This window comes from Astatotilapia calliptera, chromosome 8, assembly GCF_900246225.1.
Source record: "Astatotilapia calliptera chromosome 8, fAstCal1.2, whole genome shotgun sequence".
Classification (NCBI taxonomy): domain Eukaryota; kingdom Metazoa; phylum Chordata; class Actinopteri; order Cichliformes; family Cichlidae; genus Astatotilapia; species Astatotilapia calliptera.
In genome coordinates, this window is record NC_039309.1 from 2,766,919 (window position 1) to 2,785,802 (window position 18,884).

General features: G+C 39.3%; 2 protein-coding genes across 2 annotated transcripts; both read left to right on the plus strand.

The window, feature by feature from the left end:
- Positions 1 to 242: 242 nt before the first annotated feature.
- LOC113027981 (gastrula zinc finger protein XlCGF57.1-like) lies at positions 243 to 7,074 on the plus strand. The gene is made up of 3 exons (XM_026177859.1): positions 243 to 608; positions 1,857 to 2,130; positions 3,543 to 7,074. The coding sequence occupies exons 2-3, from the start codon at positions 1,869 to 1,871 to the stop codon at positions 5,147 to 5,149; spliced, it is 1,869 nt and encodes a 622-aa protein (XP_026033644.1). The 5' UTR covers positions 243 to 608; positions 1,857 to 1,868; the 3' UTR covers positions 5,150 to 7,074.
- Positions 7,075 to 9,022: 1,948 nt separating this feature from the next.
- LOC113027978 (zinc finger protein 271-like) lies at positions 9,023 to 18,484 on the plus strand. Its single transcript, XM_026177855.1, has 5 exons — positions 9,023 to 9,235; positions 11,636 to 11,741; positions 12,662 to 13,756; positions 14,208 to 15,689; positions 17,241 to 18,484. Exons 3-5 carry the CDS (start codon positions 12,769 to 12,771, stop codon positions 17,684 to 17,686), a joined length of 2,916 nt encoding a protein of 971 aa, XP_026033640.1. The 5' UTR covers positions 9,023 to 9,235; positions 11,636 to 11,741; positions 12,662 to 12,768; the 3' UTR covers positions 17,687 to 18,484.
- The last annotated feature ends 400 nt before the right edge of the window (positions 18,485 to 18,884 follow it).

Consider the following 18,884-nt stretch of genomic DNA (forward strand, 5'->3'; position numbering starts at 1 on the left):
AGACTCACCTCTCTATTTTTGTCTCAGTCGGGTTTTTATGTGCTTGATGTTATGTATTTCCATGTTAAAATACTGCACCTAACATTTAGTACAAACGTTTAGTTGCTAGTTTAGATTTAAAAGATATGAATGAACAAATTTAAATAGTACCATATTTTTTTATATGTGAAACTATCCAGCAGTATCTAAAATAATCCAGTGCATCACCAAATACAGTAGGAGTGTGGGCTTTAATGAGTCATCGTGACTTGGCAGATTAATATGATTCTAATACTGACTATTTTTATACTTCCACCGTCATAATGCTGGTCATCTTCTATGATGACATAGCACGGGCGTAGGAACAGTCTGTTGTCTGGACTGTGTTGCAGGAGGGAAGAAAATAAAAGCGGGACTTGCTGTCATGTAGTTGGCCTTCTTGCTGCGGGATCGATGCTGCAGATAGATGCAGGAAAATCCTCGTGATTGATTAACACGGAGCAAAGTTTCGGAGCGTCACAAACACAAACCTGGAGAGGCATCCGCCGGAAGCGGCTCGGCCAGGTGGGCGTCAGTGAAGACGGACCGAGGTCAGAGTGACGCTGAAGCTGTCCGGGTCTGCTGCACAGGTAATTTATTCTGTCTGTGTGTGGATGCAGTTTGTTCTTTGGTAGCTGCTCATGTGCACGAGCGAAAAGCTGCAGCAGGCAGCACATGTGCTCAGAGACATAACGTAAGGAGGAGACGTGGCACTCGGGAAATCCTGAGAAGTCTGTGGGCGTGGTCGATTAAGCCAAATAATAATAGTAATAATAATGTCCTACCAATTTTATTAATCGTTCCCTTCGACCTCAGTGAAAAACGTTATGCAGTCCGGGTGTGAAAGAGAAGTCAGATATTAGTGTGAGGGCGGAAGTGGCTCTGCTGAGGTGAAGCTGCAGAAAGAAGCAGCCCAACATGTCTGCAATATGTTGTTTAATGCATGCATCATCACCTCGTTACCAGTTTTATAAATAATAAATAGAAACATACATAAAGTGAAATTTATTACCCTGTAATGTCCTGCTGAAGAGATGATCCAGTTTTCCGCCTTCACTGAGATTTTCTGTGAGTCCGTTCTGTGCTGTTGCATTTTGGCGACATCTTATATTTAATACTGAGGTTAAGTGTCACAGCTAATCAAATAGTGCTGAGTGGATGAAGGGTTTAATTCTGGCATGTTAAACCAATCGTATTGTTGTGTTTGATTGTACTGAGTACTCTGCATATTAGTTTAACCAACTCTAACATACTGTAACTTTCACGTACTAAGACAGACTGGTGAATAGCTGCATTCACAGATATATGTTATGTAACAGTGCTTATTAATGTATAAAGTAAGGCATCTTTCTGTTATGGAGAAACTAAAGAAAGAACGAAACATGAATGCCGCTCTGTGTGCTCACTGCTGAGAAATCGCTGACCTCTGAAAGTCGACATACCTGACACAGACCTTAGAAACTCAGGTTTGAGTGTTTCCTTATTGATAGAGTGGGTGAGTTGACTCTGACTGATTCCAACATGCTGGCAATCTGCCTGCTTTCATGAATTTCATGACAGTTAATTGAAACCTTTCAACAATCTTTGTGAGAGTCATCGCAGTCAGCAAGAATCAGAGCTGGACAGGTTTGGCTTCCAGCAGGCGACGGTAAATACTTACAGTCATTCTCAGATGGCAAAAATGTGTGCAGTGGCAAAAAAAACCAACCCTTTTTTAAAATAATTTTGAGATACAGATATTTGTGTAATTAATTGTGTAATTACAGTTTCAAATCGTTATAGCTGCAATTTATGCACTGAGGACCTGTTTGAATACACAGTGTGCATGTGTGTTTCAGTGTTTCCTGCAGATGTTGCAGTCTGAGGAAGAAGTTCCCTGGAGCATGAGTCTGGACCTCGGCAATATTAAGGAGGAACAGGAGGATCTGCTCAATGACTCGGACGAAGCTGACTACATCAGGTTCTCAGTCACTGATGTTGCTGTGAAGAGTGAAGATGATGAAGACGGACCCCAGTTCTCACAGAGTAATCAGAGCCCAGCTGAAGAGAAAAACGAGGGAGAGCCTCCAGGCTTGTCTTCTTCTTCTGCTGCTGCTGCTTCACAGCTTGCAGGTATCAGGAATTTGGCTCATTTGATCTTGCAAACATTATTTTTGCAGTAAAAAAAATTAAAATAAAATTCCGCTCCCACGTCTGTTGGAGGTCTTTATCCTTCAAGCTCGGGTTCTCTACCAGAGGCCTGGGAGCTTGAGGGTCCTGCGCATAATCTTTGCTGCTGGAGATCTCGGATGTTGTTCCTGGGATTTAAAAAAGAGTCAGTAAGATTTAAAAATTCCTTTGCCATTTGCTTGTCAGGGCAGCACACGCGAATATTGAAGTCCCCAACAATAAGGACATGATCATATTTTGGCATAATTTCAGCCAACAGATCAGAAAAGTCATTTAAGAAGTCCTTATTGTATTTGAGGGGTCTGTAAACCACAGCACAGAGCACTGTGTGAGAGCGCCCTAGCTCAAACACACTCAGTTCAAAGCTACTAGGTGATGTTGAAAAGGACAGTGGTTTACATTTATACTCCTTCTTAAAAACAACCGCTAAACGCTGTTCCTGTGCTGCCATCATTAGTGTCTCTGTGCTGTCTTTCAGTCCAACTTTGCCCAGCCACTGGTAGAATTTCTGGATGTTAGCCACTTCCTCTATCTGCTGGTGGTACATACCGTGTAGGGACCTGTCCTTCCGTGATGGTGCCTCCTCTTCCTCCTCTTTCTTGGGTTTTTGCTGTTTGAGGTGTTGTGGCCATCTTCTCGCCACCTTATGTACTTGTCTCATCCTGGACTTGTCTCATCCTGGACTGTGGTACTGACACTGACCAGTCCCCGGCCTCCTTTCTTCCGCTTAGCGTACTGTCTCTAGGTATTGTACTTGGGGTGAAACCCTCCATGCATGCACAGTCTCATGTCTTTTGAGATCACCTAGTTGTGAAAATCTTTTATGACACACCCTACAACCAAAAGCTTTCTCGTATTGATGTAAATATCTTCATGATTAACTCTTTGAACAGTAGTTCTGATAAGACTTGTATTAGCTCTTTATATGTTTTCAATCATTTCATTTGATCTGTCTCCTGGTCAAATCCCACCCATACATGAATATGAAAAGATATCTGTTCTGAGCTTAATAGTCCTTTTTTTCAATTGTATTTCTTTTTTGTTACTCAATTGAAAGGCTAATATTTGAAGTCTGCGGATATCTTCAGATCAAATGTTATAATCTAAATATCTTACACATTTTATGGAAATGTATAACTTGATCTACATAGTCTTTCATTTTTTTAAAGCCCTTGTCAGTGTTTTGATGACGCAATAAAGGTGAGATGAACATAATTACACAATTATTAATTTTACTCAGTTTCCAAGAAAAGTTGCAAAAAATATTTATATTGCTCTAAATATTAATAAGCGGTCCAAGAAAATGTGTCAGTACACAGTCACAGCTGTGCTTGTGTCTTTATTGCTCCCTGCAGATGTCCAGCAGATCTTGGTGATTAAAGAAGAGGTTCCTTGGAGCTCATGCCATGATGACCTCCTCCACATTAAGGAGGAACAGGAGGAAATCCTACCTGGTTGTGAGGGAGAACAGCTTAATAGGCCAGAAGAGGATAACATCACCAGGTTCCCATTAACTGCTGTTTCCATAAAGAGTGAAGATGATGAAGAAAAACCCAAGTTCTTCCAGGCAGAGCCTCCAACCAGCAGCTCAGCTAAGCAGATAAAAACAGAAACTGATGCAGAAGACTGTGAAGCAGCAGAAACAGCCTGGAACGCAGATCTGAACACTCATATACACTCGAGGGCTGATGGAAAGGCTTCAGACTCTTATGAAACTGAAGTCAGTATTGATGATGACGATGATGAAGACGACGATGATGACTGGCAGGAACATTGGTCGGATTCTGAACTTGAAACAGAAGACAGTGACAGTGGCTGGAAGGAGAGCGGTACTGATGAGTCAGGAGTAAAAAGTGATATGAGAAGGGAGTCAGCAGAAGGGTCTACCAGCTGTTTGGTTAGTAAGAAATGGGTGAAGCAAAATGCAGAGTCACACATGACAGTCCTCACAGGAGAGAAACCGTTTGGCTGCAATGTTTGTAAAAAAAAATTTAGAGATCTCTACAACTTTAATAGACACATGAGAGGCCACACAGGAGAGAAACCGTTTAGCTGTGATGTTTGTGAAAAAAAATTTAGAGATCAGTATTATCTTAAGACACACATGAGAATCCACACTGGAGAGAAGCTTTTCACGTGCAGTGTTTGTGACAAAAGATTCACACAGAGTTTAAATTTCAAGACGCATATGAGAATTCACACGGGAGAGAAACCATTTAGTTGTGAGTCTTGTGGGAAACGGTTTAACCAAGAGGGAAATCTGAAGATGCACAAAAGACTCCACACAGGAGAGAAACCATTTGGTTGTGATTTTTGTGGCAAAAGATTTCACCAAGAGGGAAATCTGAAGATGCACAAAGCACTCCACACGGGGGAGAAACCGTTTGGTTGTGGAGTGTGTCATAAAAGATTTTCACAACTAGGTGATCTCAAAAGACATGAGACTGTGCATTCAGTGGACAAACCATTTAACTGTAGTATTTGTGATATAAATTTTACCCAGAAAAAGTATTTCGAGAGACACATGAATGTCCATTCAGGGGAGAGACCTTTTGGTTGTGATGTTTGTGGTAAAAGATTTAACACTAGGCGAAATCTTGAGATGCACACCAGAGTCCATACAGGAGAGAAACCGTTTGGTTGCGATGTTTGTAGTAAAAGATTTTCACAGATGGGAATTTTAAGGAGGCACATGAAAGTTCACATGGCAGAGAGACCATTTGGTTGTGACATTTGCAATAGAAGATTTAACAATAAGAGGAATTATGAGACACACATGAAAGTCCACACAGGAGACAAACCATTTGTTTGTGAAGTTTGTGGCAATCAGTTTGCACAGCTAGGAATACTGAAGAGACACATGCTAATTCACGCAGGAAAGAAACCATTTGGTTGTGACGTTTGTAAGAAAAGATATTTACGAGTAGAGGATCTAACAAGACACCAGAGTATCCACACATAAGAACATTCAGTTGTTCTTAATATGGTGAAAGATTAAAATGTAAAAAACATTTCAAGACATACCTGAGGGAAATCGTTTTGTTGTGATCATGTTAAATACCACCCTCTGGTTGTGATGAAAGATTAATGAAAATTTGTTGGGGGGTTTTTTAATTGGAAATTTTTACTATGACCAAATCTGTGTTTACTGTATGACAGTTACATATGTTAAATATGCAACATTGTTCAAAGCAAAGCTATAGTGGGAACTGATCTGGAAATACATATAGTATTTATTTTCAGTGTTAACTTTAGAGACTTAATGACCAGAGCCTTTATTAAATCATACTAGAAACCTCTCGCTATAGGTTAACATGAATACACTAAGAGTGTACTCACACTGGGTGATCAGCTAACTTCAATGTGCTCGAGCTGAGATGTTCAGAACAACTGAAATGTGCTTGGACCTGTAGCAAAGCACAGTGTGAGCTCACCGTAAGGCTGTTAGTTCTCAGCATTAATAATGGCAAAGAAGCTCTATTAACATTAAATTTAATGTCGAATCAGTGACTAACATAACAATGTCAAATTGGCCTCGCCTGATTTCACCATGTCCAGATGTCCAGATAAATGTTCGCTTTGTTGGAAACTTTCTGCCTGGTTTGCTTAGAAGAAAATAGCAAATATGACTTTGATTTATGCAGCTGTCACTTTAAAAGCAACAGGACATGTTTGGAAACACCGTTCATGAAAATAAAAGCTCTGTATGGGGGTTGAGGAGCAGAGCAGAGCACAATGAAGAGCTTTTTTTTCAGTTGTGATTTTAAGCATACGACTTTAAACAAAATGTGATGCAAAGTGACTGCTGACTGTCTAAGAAATGTAGAAAAGTGATATAAAATATGAAATACAGAAAGTTAATTGCATGCAGTTGAAGGCAAACATTTGCATTCATAAAATGTACTCTGATATTAATCAAGTCACAGCTATATAAACACATCTAATTAATATAAGACACAAACACTCCTGTAGCAGAAGAACACAAGATGATCACTGATGTATAATGTTTACACATATAAATTGCTGATATGTGATCGTCTTCTTTGTTCTATGTGTAGCAGTCATCTGACTTGTGTATGCACACAGGAGCTGTGAAACATGCTCTCCCTGTGTGCGCTTCTAGGGAGAAGGAGGAGATTCTTCTGTGGTTTGCTTGAGTAAATCGCTAAAGTTTTGTTTGATGATGAATTGCAGACATTGTGCTTTAAACGCTGAGGGTTTCTCTTACTTTGGCCTTTGTTATCAGGCCTTCACAGACCTTGTTCGGTTTCTATCTGATCCCGTTTCAAAGGTTCATTAAATAATATAAAAAATACTTTGGAGACTCAAAGTCTTTTATTTGGTTTCAGCTTTCCACCTCAACATTTATTATTTCTCCACACTGAAAACACAGAGAAGTCAATCAGAGACCAGGTTAGAAAATGTAAGTGAACCACTGCAGCAGTGACTTCTAGAAAAGCCTCTTGTAGACAGACGTTCCAGATTTTCAGAGAAACATAGAAGATCATTTGAAAAAGCTGCAAACCAGCAATTTCAAAAGCAGTCTGGATTTTAATTTAAAATTTTTGGAGTGTCTAAAAGGAACACCTCATGCCTTTTAGAGAAAAACATTTACCACTCTGCTGTTCATAAAATCTGCATGATTAGAATAGGTTTTACTTTGTTACATATCTATTTAGTTTTTTTTAAATCTCATTTTTCTTTTGCTTTTTTTGCTTAAGTTTGACTTGTTTGTTTCTTGCTGAAATCTGATGACAGTATGAGAACTTCAGGTCATAGAGGTAGATAGACAAATGTAGGATGGCAGTGCTGTTGGATTTTTACAGTAAAAGAGAGGCAGCAGAATCTATGACACTGTTCTTTGTCCGTTTCCTTTCCTTGGATGAAACCAACTACATAAATAAATAAATAAAATATTATATTATATTACCTGTGTATAGTACTCGTTCATGGTGCTGCTTTTTTTTTTTTATTTGGACTTTTGAAAGCCACTTCAGTGTCAATACCATTTTCATCAAAGATGCACTCAGGTCTGGGGACTTCAATTCTGTTTGTTTTACACAGCACCAAATCACAAGAACAGTCACCTCAAGGCGCTTTATATTGTAACGTAGACCCTACAATAAGACATACAGAGAAAAGCCAACATTCATATGACCCCTATGAGAAAGCAGTTTGTCGACAGTGGGAAGGAAAAACTCCCTTTTAACAGGAAGAAACCTCCGGCAGAACCAGGCTCAGGGAGGGGGCATCTGATGCTACCAGTTGGGATGAGAGAAGGAAAACAGGATAAAGACATACTGTGGAAGAGAGACAGAGATTAATAACAAGTGTGATTTAATGCAGAGAGGTCTATTAACACATAGTGAGTGAGAAAGATGACTGTAGAAGAAATATTGCAGCATAACTAAGGTAGGATTCAGGGTCAAGCAAGGCAAAAAGGAAAGTTTGAATCCTAATCTTAAAAGTAGAGATAGGGTCCGTCTCCTGAATCCAAACTGGAAGCTGGTTCCACAGAAGAGGGGCCTGAAAACTGAAGGCTCTGCCTCCCATTCTACTTTTAAATACTCTAGGAACAACAAGTAGGCCTGCAGAGCGAGAGCGAAGTGCTCTAGTGGGGTGATATGGTACTACAAGGTCATTAAGATAAGATGGGGCCTGATTATTTGAGACCTTGTATGTGAGGAGCAGGATTTTGAATTCAATTCTGGATTTAACAGGGAGCCAATAATGGGGAGGCAATATAGGAGAAATATGCTCTCTCTTTCTCGTCCCTGTCAGGACTCTGGCTGCAGCATTTTGGATTTACTGAAGGCTTTTAAGGGAGTTTTTAGGACTTCCTGATAATAATGATTTACAGCAGTCCAGCCTAGAAATTATAAATGCATGAGCTAGTTATTCACTCTAATACAGGATATTTCTAATTTTAGAGACATTGCGCAAATGGAAGAAAGCAGATTTTATTGTAAACATAAATGGGGGGCTAGCAAAAAAGCTTGGGAACCACTGATCTCTAAGTGTTTCGTTCACTAGCAAACTGACCGGCCACTTTGTTAGGTTCACCTGTTCTGCTGCTCATTAAAGCAAATATTTAATTAACCAGTCATAAAGCAGCAACTCACTGCATTTAGGCATGTAGACATGGTCAAAATGACCCGCTGCAGATGAACCTGAGCAACAGAATAAAGAAAAGCAGTTTAAGGGATCTTGAAGGTGGTTGTTTGGCTTCTTAGTAACAGCTGGGAGTCAAATGTCACCTACCTGAGTGTTGTTACTGAGCATGTCCATCACCTCATGACCACAGGGTTCCTATCTTCTGATGGCTGCTCCCGACATGACATACACCATGTCACAAGGTTTGAAAAACTCTGACTGGTGAACATGATATTGAGCACTGCACTCAAAATTATAAAAATGTTTCCATCAAGTTTGCCCAACCCAGTACTAACAAGGTGTACCTAATGAAGTGGCCTATATAGGGAGACATACGTGTTGTTCTTTTCTTTTCTTTTCTTTTCTTTCTTAAAAAAATATGAATATTATTTTCAGTATTTGACCACATTGAAGCATAATGCATAAAAACTGTTCAAAATTATAAGAAAATTATCAAAGAAAGTCGAAGAAAAAAAGAGCAGGCATTGATTTTTTTATTTTCTATTTACTATATTTAAATACATTTTAGGATTTCTGGGGAAAATATCTGATTGACTAATAACAACAGCTGAATGTCAGCTGAATGCATTACTATTCAGTAAATTACTGCGGGTGATGACGGGGGTAGGAACCGTCTACTAGGTGCACTGTGTCGGAGGGGAACAAAACAAAGGTCGGACAGACTAGCCGTGTGTTGTGTTTCGCTTGTAGAGGGATTTCTCCTCATTTCCGTGTCACGTATCTTGTGTTTTAGAGGTTTGAGAAGTTACAATCAGAGGAAAGGAGGATCGTAAAGTAAAGGAGCGAAAACACGGAGATCAGAAATGAAACTCGCCCGGGAGGACCCCGCGGAAGACGGGCGGGCTGATGCTGCCTGTTTCCTCCTCCTGTACAGGTAAATGACCCTTCCTGCGAATATCTGACAGCAAACAGGCGTCCCGATTTTACCTGTATGGACCGGTGTTGTGCCTAAAAATGATCGTCTGTAAAAAGATGATTTCTGGTATATCCTTTATTTATCCAGTTAAAAAAAGTCTCATTGACATTAAAATGTCAAAAAACGTCATTTGACCAAGAGGACAGCAGAAATGACAACAAATATAACAATAGTTCTGTAAACATATTTCAAGTTGACAAAAGAGTACCGGATTGGTTATAATGTAAGTACAATAACCCCGAGTTATAAAGATACTTGAAAATCAGTTGTTTTTTTTTTAACATATAACCGCTTTGTAAACCATATTCACCGAAGTCTATTTACCAATATACGTGAAGATGTTACACTTAAAGAAAGCATACAGAAACTTTGGAAATCAGTTTTTGCCATTCGATCACTTTTTGGCACAAGAAAAAGTTTTTTTTTTTGGAATTTATCCTCGTTATTTGTTCTTAAGGGACTCCAAACACAGTTGGTGTGTTTTATGACTAACACATGATCTGGACCCAGGCTTAAACTCGGTCCTGTGTTTGAGCCGAAACAAAGTCTTAGAGGATATTAGGGCAGTTCAGGGCGTTTTATTTCACTCTGTCCTTTTGCACAGATAACCGGCTGTTTATTGAAGAGTGAAAATTAAAGGTTTAATCACAGAAATGCTGCCATTGCATTCATATGCACCATATGAATGCAAATCACAAGCCAGTAACCTCACACTTTATATACGGGGTGGCTGTAGCTCAAGTGGCAGAGCAGGTCAGCCACTAATCAGAAGGTCGGTGGTTTGATCCCAGGCTGCCTCCTGGCTGCCAAATATCCTTGGGCAAGATGCTAACCCCACGTTTGCCTACTGGTGGTGGTCAGAGGGCCCGGTGGCGCCAGTGTCTGCCTCTGTCAGTGCGCCCCAGGGCAGCTGTGGCTACAATGTAGCTGCCATCACCAGTGTGTGAATGGGTGAATGACTGAATGTAGTGTGAAGCGCTTTGGGGTCCTTAGGGACTAGTAAAGCGCTATACAAATGCAGGCCATGTACCATACGCAGAAACACTAGAAATTAACTTTACAAAGTGCTTTGGGTGAGAATTACAGACGTAATTTAAAGGAGATTACTGATTCTGTGAGCCTTATCTGCTCAGCAGGTTCTTTCAAAGTCGAGGTCACCTTTAGATTTTGGACCCGATAGGAGGGCTGGCCCTGAGGATCTGAGGCTGCACGCTGGGTCATCTGGCATCAATGTTTTGTGCTAAATGTGAAAATGATAAGCAAGTTACACAAAAGTCCTGCTGAAAATCTTTCTATTTATTCTTATTGCTCATTAGTATTTGAAAACTCTGCAGAGAGCATCTCCAAAAGTTGATTCTGTTCATCTGGACGTAGCGTTTTGTTTGAGAAACGTTTCGTCACTCATCCAAGTGACTTCTTCAGTCTCAGCTGAACTGATTTTAGTTCATGAGCTGCACACAGACAGATTTGATCTCACGTGTAAAAAGTACCTGATTTATGATGTTTAAGACTTGTAAAGGTATCCATTATTAGACTAGTGACAAACATCTCTGCACGAATTATTCAGTTTCATTAACTTCATGCCATTCAGCATGAGAATGGTTCTGTTTCTACCATTTTCCACTCAACTTAAGAAACTTGTGAACTGTCCTATTTCAAAACATTTTTCACATTGGGTTCTTTTCAAAAGATTAAAAAAGGGAACGTAAACACATTGTAGGCAACTTTAAAGTGAAACTATTTCTTTTGAGGTTTCACAGAAAAATAAAAATGAATGAGCTTGTCTGTGTTTTATTGCATGTATTTAATAAATCTTACTTGACACTTTTAACACTTAAAAGCAAACAGCTGTTTGTTTTTGCACATAAAATTTTTCCATATATACAGGATTGGCACTTAAAAAAAATCGTGTAATTTTTTTTACGATCACTGTTTCTTGTCCAAGTGACAATTTATCTACATGTACACATAGGTTTCTTAGTGGTTATATTAAGATAAGATAAGATAAGATAAGATAAGATAAGATAAGATAAGATAGCCTTTATTAGTCCCACACGTGGGAAATTTGTTTTGTCACAGCAGGAAGTGGACAGTGCAAAAGTTATGAGGCAAAAATTAGAATACAATAAGAATAAATACAGTACACAACTGTACAGAATAGAATAAAATAAAATACTATATACAGTAGAATAAAATAAATATACAATAAGATAAAAATAGAATACAAATACAAATACTATATACAACTGAGTAAAAATACAACGATGACAGAAAGGATTATTGCACTTAGTATTATTGCATAAGTAATTGCATTGAGTAACCGACTTATTATTGAGATTTGTGCAATCATAATTTCAGCCAGCTGTGAGGGGCTCTGCAGTGGGGATGCCTCGAATAAAGAGCCTTCATCCTGATGACCACACACGCTTCAGGTCTGAGTCGGCAAAAGTCAGGAGAGATCTGGGTGAGTGACACCATAATAACATGACTGATTAACACTTAGTTAAGTGTTAATTAAGCATTATTAAAGAGTGAAGTGATAATTAATAATGTATACTTTTCACTAATCATTTTATACAGTAGATTTGTTTATTCTTTTTTTGAAAAGCTTTTCATTATTCATCAGAATTTTTTGAGTTGTTAAAACTCTTATTTTAAATGTAAATCACAAAGTGAGACTGCCTGATTACTACTAAAACTTATCAATGGCCTGATAATATCAGCTGATATTAGCTATTTGCCAGCCAATCAGACTGACAATGGCTGATAAATCAAATGATCCTTGAAAGTTGAACAAGTAAAGAAGAGACAGGAGGAACACAGTTCAAACACTTTATAAGTGTTGCTGTTGCACAGACAGTCCACCAGAGGGCAGTCTGCATTTTTTTTAAATTAATTAATTAATTATTTTTTAATCTTTGTACAGCACTTTGTCCAACATTTTATTGTTATTAAATGTGCTATATAAATAAAGTAAAGTAAAAGCATCTTCCCTGTTTGCAATGCACATGTTTGGAACACCAAAAACACAGCAACCAGCTGATCTGAACAGAGTAGATGAATAACTACGCATAATAAGTGTTAGGAAAAGCTGTTTTGATATCATGTGTCTGAAGAAAATAAAACATCTGATTTTTTTTTAAGTTGCCAAATATTTGTATTGGTGTTATAAATACTCCATCGGCCGAGCTCTAACCAGCACAGTGTCGGTGTCTGTTTTATGGATATCAAAGTCATTCCCCAATGTCCTCCAAAATCACAAATCAATTTCAAATTACATTTAAAAAAAATACTAAAGAAATTACAAATTTGGTATGGCTCTTTGCAACTACGCAAAGTGACAGTTGAGCATAATGTACAGATGTGTTTTAATGCTTCCTGCAGATGTTCAGCAGATGTTGCAGATTGAAAATGAAGTTCCCAGCATCCCTAATCTGGACCAGCAGGACTCAGACCTCCTTCACATAAAGAAGTAACAGGAGGAGCTCTTGATGACTCAGGAGGCAGAGCAGCTAAATGGGTTAGGGGACACTGAAATTACCAAGGTCCCAATCACTGCTGTGATGAGTGAGGGTGATGAAGAGAAACCTCTGTTCTCACAACTTCATCAGGGACCAGCTGAAGCCAGCATAGAGGCAGAGCCTCGAAACAGCAGCTCAGCCAAACAGATAAAAACAGAAACTGTTGGAGGACCAGAATCAACCAGGTACCCAGATGTTTACAGTCATCTACATCCAAGTACTGATGGAAAGCCTTTAGACTCTTATGAGACTGAAGTTTGCATTGATGATGGTTGGCAGGAGGCTTTGTCCAATTCTGGACCTGAAGACAGTGACACTGTAGATTCACAGATGACAGAAAACACAGAAGAGAAACCATTCAGCTGTGATTTCTGTGGACAGAAATTTAAGAGAGACTCAAATCTTAAGACGCACATTAGAGTTCACACAGGAGAGAAACCATTTAGTTGTAAGATTTGTGAACAAAGTTTTAGAAATCAGTATAATCTAAACCGACACATGAGAGTCCACACAGGAGAGCAACCGTTTGGCTGTGATGTTTGTAATAAACGATTTTCCCATCCAGGGTCTCTGAAGAGACACCAGAATGTGCACACAGGAGAGAAACCGTTCAGCTGTAGCATTTGCAATAAGAAATTTAGACAGAGGATTCATTTCAAGAGACATATGAGAGTCCATACAGGAGAGAAACCATTTGGTTGTGATGTTTGTTGTAAGAGATTTAACTGTAAGAGAAATCTGAAGACACACATGAGAGTCCACACAGGAGAGAGACCGTTCGGCTGTGATGTTTGTAAAAAAAGCTTTTCACAGCCAGGAATTTTAAAGAGACACATGAGCGTCCACACAGGAAATAAGAGTCTTCAGCCAGATCAAACCAGAGATCTCCGATTGGCTGGTGCCATATCTGCATGGCCCACATCACAACTGGTTCAGACACAAGACACAAGAGATCTAGGTAAGTGACATACATCAGTCTGTCTATAATATACAACAAATATTTAATATGTGCTTGTGGGGATAGGTTAATTGATTAATCTAAATTGTCACTAGGTGTGAATGTGCGAGTGAATGTGAGTGTGAATGGTTGTCTGTCCCTGTGTGTTAGCCCTGCGACAGACTGGCGACCTGTCCAGGGTGTACCCCGCCTCTCGCCCTATGACAGCTGGGATAGGCTCCAGCGCCCCCCGCGACCCTGAAAAGGATATGCGGAAGCGAATGGATGGATGGATGGATATTTAATATGTAACAATGCCAATTGTTTTCAGTGGAAAACACTTGGTTTTCTGTGTTGTTGTTTTTTTTTTTTCATTTTAAAATTTGTATTAGATTCCAAAATCATTTGTGTAATATTAAAAACTTTAATAGGATTTGTGTCATATGTTTCCATAATTGTGTGTGTGTTTCAGCTACAGCGGCAAGACCTGGACATCTTGCAGATGTCCAGGTCTTGCAGGTTGAAGGAGAGGTTTCCTGCAGCCCTAGTCATGACCAACAGGATCCAGACATCCTCTGTATTAAAGAGGAACAGGAGGAACTGCTGGATGGGCAGGAAGAGGCTGACATCACCAAGGTCCTAATCACAGCTGTTCCTGTGAAAACTGAAGACGATGAAGAGAAGTCACAGTCCTCAGAACTTCATCAGAGATTATCTGAAAACAACACAGAGGGAGAGCCTCCAACCAGTAGCTCAGCAAAACAGATAAAAACAGAAACTGATAACTGTGGATTACCAGAAGCAGACAAGAACCTGGATTTAAATATTAATTTACAACCAAAAACTGATGGAATTGTTTTAGAATCCTATGAGACCGATGTCAGTATTGATGGTGACGAATGGCAGGTGCCTTTGTCAGATTGTGGATGTGGGACTGAAAACAATGAGAAGGGTTTAAAGAAGAAGAAATCACTTGAGTCAGTAGTAAAAGGTAATGTGGACCGTAAAACCGCCAAAAAGAAATTTACCTGCTCTGAGTGTGATAAACAGTTTGTTTACAAGCAGTCTCTTCAGAGGCATGTGGCACGCCGTTCAGCAAAAAAGGCTTCGAACTGTTTGGTTAATAGTGCGTGTTTTAGAGGAAAGCAAAAAACTGCATCACAGGCCAGAAATCAAAGAGAAGCGAACCCACTGAACTGTGATCTCTGTGGACAAAAATGTACCAGTAAAAGAAATCTGAAGGCACACATGAGAATCCACACCGGAGAAAAACCATTTAGTTGTAACGTTTGCGGAAAAAGCTTTCGACATCAGTATACCATCGATAGACACATGCGAATCCATACAGGAGAGAAACCCTTTGGTTGCAGTGATTGTAGTAAACGGTTTGCACAGCTCGGCGATCTTAACCGGCACAAGGCCGTCCACACTGGTTTGAAACCTTTCAGCTGTATTGTCTGTGGTAAAAAATTTAGGCAAAGGAACCATTTTAAGAGACACATGAGAGTCCACACCGGAGAAAAACCATTCATTTGTGATGTTTGCGGCAAAAGCTTTAATTGTAATAGAAATCTTAGGACGCACATCAGAATCCACACAGGAGAGAAACCATATAGCTGTGACGTTTGTGGTAAACGATTTTTAGAGCAAACTATTTTAAAGAGACATGCAAGCATCCACACAGGAGAGAGGCCGTTTGTTTGTGATAAGTGTAATAAAACATTTAAGTGTAAGAGAAATCTTACAGCACACATGAGAGTCCACACAGGAGAGAAACCATTCGGTTGTAATGTTTGCAGTAAAAGGTTTACACAATCTGGGATTTTGAAGAGGCACATGAGCGTCCACACTGGAGAAAAGAGCGTTCGCCTGGTGGAAGCCACCGCCGTGGGTTCAAAGTCCCCAAAACTGGTACCAGCCACGTCTGAAATGGTGCAGATGAAAAGAAGTGTAGGTAAGTGACACACATTTGTGTAAACAATTTTTACTGTACATCAAGTATATTAAATCACTTTGTAATAGCACTGTCTCCAGTATGTTTGGGTGTCATATGGATTTTTTCCAATATTAGCTCTAACTGGAGATGAGAATTGAGGAACCGTTCCAAAATTCTTACATTTCACGAATTTTTAAACTTTTGCATATTGCAGTCAGGCTTCTGAGAGAACTGCATAACATTTGCACTGCCAAGACCTGCTACATGGACATGATGCCACTGGTTGACAAAGTGCTTTAAAAAACGCTTTTACTCATGTCGTGGAGCATAGGTAGCCACTGAGTAAATTCTGAATTTTGAGGTCACATTTAAATTGTAATTGTAAATATTTATTCCTTGATATACATACTAAAATATGAAACATGCAAATACCATCATATTAAATTGTGTTAGATGTGGGAAGCTAGATTTCTTAGGGAAAAAAAGAAATGTATTTCATGTCCAGTACTGTGCAGAAGTCAATTTCTTTATACTTTGCTAGAAAAATTGAACATGTGTGCAGGGGCTTATTGAAATATCTGCGAACATACATGAAAATATGAGACAAAACCAGAGTTTGAACAATTCTTACAGGCTTGAAAGTCAGTACTTGGCGTGACCATCTTTATTCTTTAACACAGCTTGAACTCTCTGAGGCAGCTTTCTGTAATTTCTTTAAGTAGTCTTCAGGAATAGTTCTTCAGGCAAAGAACAGTCAAAGCTTCTTTGCATGTTTCTGGCTTTTGCTCTGTTCTGCTGGGATGATCCCACAGCGCTCCAGTGGTGTTGAGGTCTGGGTAATGGCTGTAATGCAGCTCCAAACCATAGACAGAAGCTTCACCGTGTTTTACAGATGGCTATAGACTCTCACCATTGTACCTCTCTCCTGACCGCCTCTGTATTTTCTGCTGATGATTTGATCAAATTCGAATTCCGTCCATCAGACCTGTTGCCACTAATTTTCAGTCCAGTTCTTGTGTAAATGTTGATACCTCAGCCTCTCCCTGTTTCCCTTCATTAACAATAGCTTCTTGACAGGTTCCCTTCCACAGAGATCATTTCTCATGAGGCTTAATAGAACAGTAGATGGATGTGCTGAAGGGTGTGTCAGCTATTATTTTCTGAAAGACTGGGCCTAAGCAGCATTCTGAAAAACATTTTGACCCAACCAGTTGCGGCAGATGGCCGCCCCTCCCTGAGCCTGGTTCTGCCAGAAGTTTCTTCCTGTTAAAAGGGAGTTTTTCCTTCTCACTGATGGTAAGTTCTTGCTCATAGGAGGTTGTCTGATTGTTGGCATTTTCTCTGTCATTGCCGGGTCTTTACCTTACAGTATGATGTGCCTTAAGGTGACTGTTTGACACTATATAAATAATATAATATAAACTGAATAGAAGTGTACATTAAAATATGCATATTGAAACTTGTTTTCACAGGGTGATAAAATCAGAATTGAATTATGATTTTACCAGTTATTTCCAAACTTCTTGAATTAGTCAATATTTGGTTGTTGTTTGGTTGTTTTTCCTGCAGATGTCGGGCACACAGAAGAGACTCCCTGTATCCAAGAGGACCAGGATCCAGAGCCCCTCCATGTAAAGGAGGAGCAGAAGGAACTTCTGGCTGGTTGCGAAGACAAGAAGTTATATTTGATGGAGGAGGTTAAAATCACCATGTACCCATTTACTGCCGTTCCTGTTACGAGTGAAGATGAGGAGGAGGAGAAATCCAAGTTCTCACAGCTTCATCAAGACAATATTGACACAAAGCCTTCACCCAGTGTCCCAGCTGAACAGAAAACAGATGGGGAGGACTGTGGGGGACCAGAACCAGGCAAAAACACAGATCTCAAAAGTCATTTACAGCCACATAATGCTGGAACTGTCAGTATTGATGATAAATATGAAGATGATGATGATGTTGGTGACTGGCAGGAACCATTGTCAGATTCTGAACCTGAAACCGAAGAAAATGGTTAGCAGGAGATCAGGGCTCCTGAATCTGGGATGTAACACTGCCCAAAAAAATCCTTTTCCTGCTTTCGAGTTTGCTCAACTCAAGATGACAAGTCATGTAGGTGAAAGGGCTTCAAGCTGTTTGGTTTATGTGGATGAGAGTTTAACCAAAATACAAATTTTAAAGCACACCAAGAACCAAAAGCACTCAAATGGTAGTGCTTGCAGTAAAAGATTTGCACAAGAGGAGATTCAGTGTGCTATAGAAAGTCATTAATGTCAGTAATGATGAATTTTTATGTTAGCACATAACTTGCATCTAAATTATTTTTCTTTTTTTTAATCTTAAGTTGTTATTGTGTCCAAATTTGCTTTCATCATGAGTTCGAAAACACTCTCACACTTACCACTAGAGCCACCAAATGGGGTTTATTTTGATCCTTTGGTATTTTAAAAATGGTGTAGGCATGGTGAAGCAGGTACCAGTTCAATCTGCCTCCTCCCCACTATGGTTCTAGTGTTAATCACATCATATAATTTCATGACATTATTTGGAACTAGTCTTAAATATGCAATATTACACTAATTCTGCCGAGGGAACCAGTTTGGAAATGCTTAAGTATAATCTTCTTTCAGTGGTTTTCAGAAAACTGACCACCTGTCGTTATTGGAGGTTCTGGAAGCAGATCGTCTTTCTGTCATTGAAAATTAAATGAAGAAGAAAAGACTCAGTTTAATTTTTAGCTACATGATTGTCTTTTAAATTGCAACTTTTGGAGGAAGTTTGAATGTTCACAAAATAATAAAATGTTCTCAACTGTTCGTATTTGTCCTGATCAGTTATGAACTTGGACCATTAAACCAGTTCTGGTCTGACAGTGTTACAGGTTTACTTACTGCTACAGTTGATGTTTTAGTTGCCAGTGTCTGTTTCTTCATGAGGTGCGTTAGGACCTTTGCTCACCTGCCTCAACCTGAGACCAAAGTTAGAGAACTAATGTTTCCTCAAGGTCAAAGGTTAATTATATCATACTGTGAAGGACATGGATGTAACTGAAGCATATTTCATAATTAGAACATATTTTTTCCACAGTACAAAACATAAATATATAGTTTTAAAAGATTGGCACTTGTCTCCCATGATATATGTTTCAGATGATGAAGCATAAAGGATGGTCCAGTTTATAAAGATAAAGGAGGTAATAAAGGAAGCACTACTCTT